This window comes from Diorhabda sublineata, chromosome 6, assembly GCF_026230105.1.
Source record: "Diorhabda sublineata isolate icDioSubl1.1 chromosome 6, icDioSubl1.1, whole genome shotgun sequence".
NCBI classification, from domain to species: Eukaryota; Metazoa; Arthropoda; class Insecta; order Coleoptera; family Chrysomelidae; genus Diorhabda; species Diorhabda sublineata.
In genome coordinates, this window is record NC_079479.1 from 5,808,635 (window position 1) to 5,817,832 (window position 9,198).

The 9,198-nt window shown below is 31.8% G+C and overlaps 2 protein-coding genes across 3 annotated transcripts in view; one reads left to right on the plus strand and one right to left on the minus strand.

The window, feature by feature from the left end:
* Positions 1 to 2,373, minus strand: part of LOC130444849 (pyruvate dehydrogenase (acetyl-transferring) kinase, mitochondrial) — a 37,614-nt gene extending 35,241 nt beyond the window's left edge. Inside the window, exon 1 of one of the 2 annotated variants that reach the window (XM_056780138.1) lies at positions 2,150 to 2,373. In XM_056780138.1, coding sequence (XP_056636116.1) covers positions 2,150 to 2,252 — 103 coding nt within the window. In that variant the 5' untranslated portion in view covers positions 2,253 to 2,373. The remainder of the gene's footprint in view (positions 1 to 2,149) is intronic. The other variant, XM_056780137.1, reaches the window with a different exon arrangement.
* A 2,215-nt stretch (positions 2,374 to 4,588) lies between these two features.
* Positions 4,589 to 7,945, plus strand: LOC130445160 (uncharacterized). Its single transcript, XM_056780686.1, has 3 exons — positions 4,589 to 4,786; positions 7,052 to 7,112; positions 7,749 to 7,945. The coding sequence occupies exons 1-3, from the start codon at positions 4,589 to 4,591 to the stop codon at positions 7,943 to 7,945; spliced, it is 456 nt and encodes a 151-aa protein (XP_056636664.1).
* The last annotated feature ends 1,253 nt before the right edge of the window (positions 7,946 to 9,198 follow it).

A 9,198-nucleotide genomic window follows, 5' to 3' on the forward strand; every position in this document is an offset into this window, starting at 1 on the left:
TAGTGGAATGCATAGAATCACATTCCATGTAAGAATGGTTGAAGTATAAAAATTATGTTCAATTTCCTCAAAATGACTTGATTTCACGACCATATAAAGAAGATCAGTTGAGAAGTTGCTGGTTGCGATTTTGTCCTGAGCAGGTGTCAGAAACTAAGTATTTTTCTTTTCATTCCAGGTGTAGCATGGATAAAATAGATCTTTTTTCATTAGAGCGTCCTTTCCCACATTATTTTTGCTCTCAAACAATGTAAATTTATACACAGAATTTTTTTTGCTATCATAAAATTGGGAAACCGCAGATGTTGGGATCTGCAGTACTTTTTGTAGATTAAATACAAACTTTAGAGCACAAATTTGCTATGTCCATTTAATGAATAAATCGAAAACAGGTTCCAGAAAGAGGATAGTAATACTTTAAATTTACTGAACATCAAAAGACTTTGATTTTCATTACAAGAGTTATGCACGTATCAAAATGTTAATTCGAGAATACCAAAAGTAGTCCGAAACGGACATTAGTGCTCTAAGGTATCAAAATTTGAAAGTTGTTATCAGATTCTGCTTCTCTTTGCCCTTATTTTGGTATAGATTGTATTTATGTTTTTGATATCACACTCATTGTAGTTAACATGTTGAATCAATTTTATAAACAGAAATATATAGTTCCAAACACAAGGAAATTCATCAATTGCTGTAATCGGCACAGATGATCTAATGGTAAAACTCATCAAGTGACTATTATGAACTTTCATATCAATAAAATATCTTAGATAGTTAAATAGTGAATTTTCTTATTCCTGAATGTGTATTTATAGTAGTTATATATATATATATATATATATATATATATATATATATATATATATATATATATATATATTTTCTATGCCACATCCCACATTCCGTATATTACACTTTTTTATATATCCACTTGTTTTACTGGATAACTCTGTCTTTCATATTTTGTTCAATTCCTTCCTTCCAGGTCCCTAAGGTCCTTGTCACTTTCTACTCTGCAGTTGATACATCAATGCTTTCTTCAGCCGCTTATTCTACTCCATCCTCATCATATGTCCGTACTAGAGCAGTTGCTTTGACTTTATTATTGTCTATATATTCACTTAATGACTTTTTATATTTATGAGAAAGGATATAAACATATAATAATTTTTTCTCAAATTTGAAAAAAAATTGCAATAAGGTAGTGACGTAGTGACTCTTAGCAGACGACGATATGAAAAGAAAAGCTGCTGTATTAGAGCTGTAAAATAAATATAATCTACTGGAGTCTACAATAGTAAAACATAAACTTTTAATAGCTGCCATTAAAACTTTCATCCAAATTCAATATAATTTGTCTAATTCTTAGATCAACTGCTATTATGCAAGTTGTACAGAAATGTTATGAAAGTGAATTGTTGTTTATGCAGTTGCCAGGAAAAATAGAGAGTTTTGCATATTTTTCATAAATTCTAAATCAATATTCACAAGTGTTACTATTTCACGTCAGTAAGGTTCAATGTTTGAATATATAAGTAACTGAAACAACAATAATAAATATCCTAAAATGAATATTGTTTAACATACAATATTTCTTACTTTGCCATAGAAATTATATAACCAACATTGTGTAAAAACCATTCCAGGAAAAAAATTCGCAAATTTTTGTTATTACCAATGAAAATGAATGAGTTAACATTCAAATGTGTATATTATTCTCCAATATACAATTATAATCTGAAACAATTGTGTTTTATATTTTTTTCCTAACAAAGGATTAAAACATTGTAAGAATTTTCTGTTGCTCATGAATTAATCATCAGTAGTTGTGTTAAGTTTTATGTAGATGTGACCTATATATTAGGAATCAACATGTATCAATATCATTCAGATTATCTCCTAGAAGGATTGGTATTTCTTTTGATTATTCAATCTTAATCAATAGTATGAAGATTCGATAATATCAAACCGATGAGACACGAAGATCCTCAATTGCTTCCAAAGTTATTTATATAAAAATCTTTTGACAAGAGGTTAGACACGTAATATCACAATATATACATATATGATATTAAGGTTATTGATTTAATAGATTAATCTAAACAGTTAACAATTTATAAAAACTCTACAATTCGTATCAACTTACCAAAATCAATGAATTTTTTTATAGACAAGGGAGACGGATTAAATTGTGAATAAAAGTCCAACATCTTTGCGGCGCTTTGAAAATATATCGTTGACACTCTCATTTTAACTTATTTATTTTCAAAAATCACTCAATAATTGTGCCTGAGTCGCACTGTCACTCTCGAAATTTCATTATAACACTAAACTGACCTTGCGAGGATCTTCTTGCTAAATAGTAAATACACTTGAATGGAAAAATACGACAAATCAGAAAACATGAGAACCAATACGAATCGACCGATTATGATACCTATCGCCCTCTACAAATGAATAATTAAAACAGCATAAATTGCGAAGTAGAATCCTGCATCTCATTTTCCTTTAGTAATATAATTAGCCACTTATTTTTAACAGGCTAGAAAAATTTTGATTTTTTTACTATATATTTATATAATTCTAAGTTGAAAAGTCTGAGGATTTATGTTTATTTATATGTCAAATTAAATTTCCAAATTTGTGTCTGTTTGGTATTTGCATATATGTATTACCTACATGGGTATTCGTTATCCAGGGCCGTATTTAAGTAAACAAAAATGAGGGGCAGTAAATTTGGTACATTGATATTATCAAGAGACGATGTTTCAGAATGTAATAAAAAAATTATATTTTAATGTTCCATAATAATTTGGTATAGCATTTTGAATCGAAGATATCAAATATTATATAAATACAAGGTGTCAAAAAATAAGTTCACATTAAAAAAAAACAATTTTAAAAAAAGTAAGGAGATAATTAGAAAAAATGTTTGTTATATATTAAAATAGATCCCACAGGAAAAAGTCCAAAGGTGTTAAATCGGAACTGCGTGGAGTCAAACTAATGTCAGCTCTCCTGGAGATCAATTTGCCAAGAAAATTTTCATGACAGATGGATCTCGTGACAGAGATCCATTGGACATGTGTGAAGTTCCTCAGTCCTACTCGAATCTCGTTCTTTCTAGTTTAGTTCTAGTTTTGGCGAATGAACTGGTTTCTGATGTTTGTGTTTTAAATGGTTACACTATAGTAGTGACACTTTAGCTTGAGGTGGTGTCCAATAAGATGAAAATGAACTTCATCTGAAAACAAGATGCTGGTAAATGTTGGAAAGCGCTCAATCATCTGACTTAAGAGGTCATGCCTGAATATTGTAAGGGTGCAGCCCCAAATCTTTGTGTACAATTCGAAATAATGATGCACGTTAAAAGCAATAGCAAGATTCCGAATGGACAAGTCTAGATGACCTTGGATTTTGGTTTATCAAGTGTGGATCCGGTCTCTTCAAACTTCTTGATGCATTTTCCAATCAGTCGAGCTTCTGGTAGTCAATTCTTTGACTAATATTGCAGAATTTTCTACACCTTGTAGTTTCCAGCTATTTTAATCTATTATATTTTGCAAAATATTGGAGCTTAATACACTCTTATTAGTTCAACTAGTCACGTACAGACGACATACATTCGAACATATGTTAATTGAAGCAATTAGACAAATGCTGGTATCATTTACGCTGCCCAACGCTGTTAATTCTATTGATTATTAGTACGTGGATGGCCCCAGAAGTACCTGGCCCAACAAAGAAAGCTCGAAAAGTATGGAAAAAAATATATTTATTTTTCAACGTAATCTCCTTTTAGCTCCCTTTTCCTAGCGATGTTCAATAAGCTCAATATCCTTTTTATTATGAGATATATGACTTGGTGCATTGTTTCTTTGCTTAAACGTTGCAATAAGTTCGCATAATACTTCCCGTTGATAGATTTTCCCTTTTCAAGATAGTCAATGAGAATTATCCCACGCAGATCGCAAAAAAACCGACGCCATGACCTCGCGTGCAGATGGAACGGTCTTTGCCTTCTTTGGAGCAAATTGGTTGCGGTAGTATCTATCAAATAAAAGTATTGTGTCACATAACGATAATAAATTTTATCCATATTTACAAATTCACTTGAAACATATACAGTATAGATTGTATACTTTCTAATACAGAACAATCCTCGGATATTAAAAAAATTGGCGTTTCTATCTGCCTATTTTATAATTTTTATAAATATTTTATAATAAACATGTAAAAAAACTTTAGTAGAAATGAAAATTTCGAAAGTTTTATGGTTGTCCCGTTGGTAATAACTATCCACATTTGATTAAATTTTCTCTTCCCCTCCTGATATTCATTGTTATTATACAGAGACGTAACGTCGCAAGTTGCTACACAAGCAAAAGTGTCAATTGCCGTTTTCAAATGATATCAACCATAGTTTGATTGTTGAGCAGTGTATATCACCCACATATCTCTCGAAATCGATCGATCAAATAATTTTAAGTTTTGAAACTCAACTAGAATATTGATAAACGATCGAACCACTATAAAATAACATTCTTCAGCTCATGTTTTTCAGCAAATACAACATTTAGCAATCATGTTGTACCGCACGTTATTATTACTTACTATATATTTTCTCTCTTTTATTAATTGTAGTGAAGAGATGCCGAAAGTATTTTTAACGGCAGCTAAAAACGTTCCAAGAATAGGAAGAAGTAATAAAGACAATGCCGATTTTGAAAAATTCTTTTTAAAAGCTTCCAAATCGGTACCGAGAATAGGAAGAAGAGATGAGGTTTGTATATAATTGCTTTAAGATACCATCTAGTTTGTTTCTAAAACCTTTATAACGCATTACTTTTTCTGAATAATATTATATTAGATCCGTTTTCGATACAAGCGAGTTTGCACAAGCTCTCGTTCTGTCCATTGCTCTTTTTTTTGAAAATTACTTATGTGAAAAGTATTATCTTTTTTTAATGAACCTCTTTGGAGCGTTACCTTTTTTGTCAAATCTTTTTAAAGCGTTATCCTCTTTATGATACCTTTCTAAAGTGTTATTTTCTTTAATAAACTTTTTTGTCGAACCTTCGTGATTTATACTTTGTTCCTGAAACTTTATAAAGCTTAACATTTTTTGAATAATAATATATTTTAGCCGTTTTCAATAAAACCGAGATTAATAAACGTTGTTAACCCTCTCATTGTCAATGTGTTTTTTTTGGTATAAGTGACGTTTTTCTCTTCTCTTCTCCCTTCTTCTTCTTCTTCAACGTATTGTAGGCCTTATGCCTTTCCAACTTGTCATCCTTGAGATGTTGATGTCCATGAATCCATCCATCTTAGTGGAGGTCTTCGTATCTCTGGTTTACCATCTCATGCGATCTTTGCTAATTTTATATACATCCCTTTGGTACTTATTAGTCTAATAACCCTAACTATTTTGCATAGTGTTACATTATAAGCCGTACCAATTGTTTTCATAAGCCTGGTTCGTAAAGATGATGGTTTACCATATTGTCGTCGCCAAAGAAACTAAAGTTTGTCACCACTTGGTTGTATATCTGTCCTTATTGTAAAGGTCAATAAGTTGATTTGACATATATTCCCATACATTCATTATAAAAATCAACGATGTTGAGGCAAGGAATATCTACTTGGTTGCCATCTTTGGCTTTTCTTTTCACTTTAGTCATTTCATTTTATGACAAGTAAAAAGTACTGTGACATCTTTAGTGTCCTTCCAAGAAACTGCACACGGACAAAACTGATTGCACGAACTTTGGTATGTTTTATATTTTTAATTATTGATGTACCAACTGCTGCACAAGGTAATTCATCAATAAGACATCATTCTTTCGAATGGTTCCTGATAACTTTAGGTCAACATCTTCTCTTAGAGGTCTACTTTGATTTCAACCTGCATCTTTTCCGAAATATAGTCATATGGTGAAGCTATTGTTGATGTCTACTTCTTCCTTTGAGCTTAGACATAGCTTCATCGATACTATGAAAAGTACTTTTACTTCTTGCTGCAAGAAAAGTGTGATTCATATAGGAAAGCACTTCTTTTATATAATAAATTTTGTGAGCGCCATCTGGATGTTTAGAGCAATTAAAACAGAGTTTGGGAGAAAGTAGTTGCCAAGTGATCTATTGGGAGACCAATAGTGATGTTGTGCTGGCACTTTATTGTAAGACATAATGAAAAAGCATAAAGTTTTATCACTATTTCGTACTGATAGGTTTTCTCGATAGATTTTTTCTTTTTGGATTGTAAAATCTCCAATCTTTTGTTGGTTTTTTAAGAGATCCACAAAAAAAGGCTTTTAGGTAACAATTAGAAGGAAACATCAAGCTTGAAAGTTGACCTATCAAAATTTACTGTACTAGGCTGCTCGGCTGGGATATGGAATCTCGAAAAAAAAATTGTTATTTACAACTGTCCATTGATTCAACTTTATTATAAAGATATTTGGAATTAATGTATTGTGATTTTCTTTGAAAGATTCTGATGAACTATCAGTGGACGACACATTTTCATGGAGTTTCACTCTGCTAGTTCATAAATATATGACCCATTAGGACTGAAAAAGCTAAACCTTTAAAAAGCGTTACCTTTTTTGTCAATTATTTATAAAGGGTTTCCTTTTTTTATGAAACCTTTATGAACCGTTACCTTTTTTGTCAATTATTTATAAACGGTTCCTTTTTTCGTGAAACCTTTATAAAGCGTAACTTTTTTTGTCAATTATTTATAAATGGTTCCATTTTTTGTGAAACCTTTATAAAGCGTTAACTTATTTGGCCAACCGTTCCAAGCTGCCCTTTTTGAAGAATATTATATTTGGTTCATTTTCTATAAAAGAGAAGTTTTCTATTCTTTCCATATTTTTTATAAAATTACTTAGAAGACTCGGCTCACTTTTTTTGAAACCTTTTTAAGGCGTTACCTTTTTGGTGCTTTTTTGATTTCAAGATTATGGTTACAGAAGTTCCAGTATACGTGTTACATTTTTTTATACACATTCTAATTTCATTATCCAAACAATTTTTTTAGAATCCCTATCTACATTACGAAGAAGTTCAAAAGGAGTACGGGCCACAAAACAATTTTAAATGTAAGTAGGTAATAGAAACGTTTTATTCGGTTTTTTAATATATCTTCTTCCTTATTTGGTCAAAGGCTTCCTCCAAATCTATAAAGCATGAATTAATTTCTTTCCCTTCATTTATTAAATTCTCATTGCAAAGATCCAGTTGTTTACGCTTCTTTCACTTATTGTTATACATCGATTTTACAATTTGCACGAAGCAATTCATTACATTGTTGTTAAGTAATCATTCAACGTAAGCCTTCACGGGCTATTTTCATTATTGCGCAAACTTTTTTCTTATAAACGTTCACTATTTACAACTCAGTCAATTTCTGAATTGCCAATGACTTCGCAATAATAAACTTAAAGGCAACCCTCGAAGTATAATTCCTAGTTTCCAATCTTCAGATATTTCTTCCTGTTGCTTTTTTCTTTTATGATTACGTTAGTTTATTTATTCCATTCTCATTATTTCAACATTTAATTCGATCCAAAACCCGTGCAAAACCCAGTATTTGCAACAACGAGTTATTTACTTTGTTATTCAAACTACAATTAATCAGTTTTCCAATTTAAATTATTGTAGTCAGAAAGAAAAGTAACAGTTTTGAAACACCAGCTTTTTCAGTTGATTCCTCTGAGTCATTCTTTCGATTTTAGATCCCACATGGTCGGAAATAGCTGATAGATACGAGTACGAACCAGAATTATTTTCCAATCCTCAGGCGTTACTCGAATTAGAAAAAGCGTTGGGAGATGATCCTAATATTTACGATTGGGATAAAGTGAGGATCAAACGGAAAATTCCTGGAAGGTTTACCAATTACAATAAACCGTTGACGGTCTACAAAATGTAGCCGATGAAAAAAATTACATATTTTTCTTTAAATTATGCACTGAAATATGACGAAAGTTGAGCTTTAAACTGTAATTTTTTTTATTTAGTGTTATTGGCCAGAAATACAAAAATTATTAATTTCGCATTTTATCTAGATTTCTGTATAACAATGGTGCTGCAGAGGGCCATATGTTAAATTAAGAATGTGTCAGCAGGCCAGATTCAAATAAAAAAATAATACTGAATTTTTAGAACATTTCATTTATTTAATTATACAGGGGACACCCACCATAGTAGGGTAAAGTATGGTATTACGCTCCACATTTCAAAAATAATCCAACAGCTCACTTTTTTCCCAGGATTTATTTCGGACAAAGTCATAACGTAACACTTTATTGTTTCATGATAACGAGGCTTAGTAGGAATTTAATTTCTTATTCTTATTTTCGGCACGTTTTTTCTTACGGCCACATATCAGTATATAAGGTACAGCTTTCGTGCAACCACTTACTGCAAATTATGCACCGAATCCAGTCATCCTTCGATTTAGTTGAATAATAGTGCTCTCGACACTCATCACAATCTGTATCTTCAATATGCTCTGAAGAGTCGCAATGCATATTCACTCTTAGCTTTGATACCAGACTCAGATCTCGTTCCAAAACATCATCCCCTTTAGTTTTCTTCTTATCAGATAGGACTTGAAGCTTGAGTTTATGTTCAGGTGATGTTAGGATTGTGGGAGTGTCCTTCTCTTTTGGTTTAGATGTTTGGTCCTTTTCTTTTGAGTCAGGTGTCGATTAAGGTGTTGGATCTTTTTTTTTGGCACTTAGGGTCTATTGTATCATCAACTCCCACTTCAGTTGCGACAGATATAGCGAAGAATGGTCTGGAATGATTGATGTATCGTATGGATATATTCCAGTTGCCTTGAATCCCGCAACTCCATTAGTTACAGTAACTGCCTTGCCCCATCCTTTTCTGTACTCATAATGAGTAAACGTCTTTGGATCCCTTCATGGCAATAACATGTTCTGCTTTGTTGTTGACTTGTATGCCAGTTTAGTCCATGTTGAATATCATGGACGGCTTATCCAGAAATCTTTGTCGGTTAATATCCTAAGTAACAAATCAAAGTAGTCACAGATTTCTTTTCTGTTGTGTTATTGGCGACACGCCAATTCAACTGGTTACTCGTTATCTTGGTCATAGCCTGTTTTTCACGCTGGCTTCCAACACATGGTCGCGGAAGCTTTGAATCATTTCCTACAC

Excerpts from the sequence above, each read along its gene's own strand:
- LOC130445160 (XM_056780686.1), top strand. The coding sequence starts at position 4,589 with ATGTTGTACCGCACGTTATTATTACTTACTATATATTTTCTCTCTTTT. Across the intron at positions 4,787-7,051 it reads GAATAGGAAGAAGAGATGAG|AATCCCTATCTACATTACGA; the intron begins GTTTGTATATAA and ends CAATTTTTTTAG. Across the intron at positions 7,113-7,748 it reads GCCACAAAACAATTTTAAAT|ATCCCACATGGTCGGAAATA; the intron begins GTAAGTAGGTAA and ends TTTCGATTTTAG.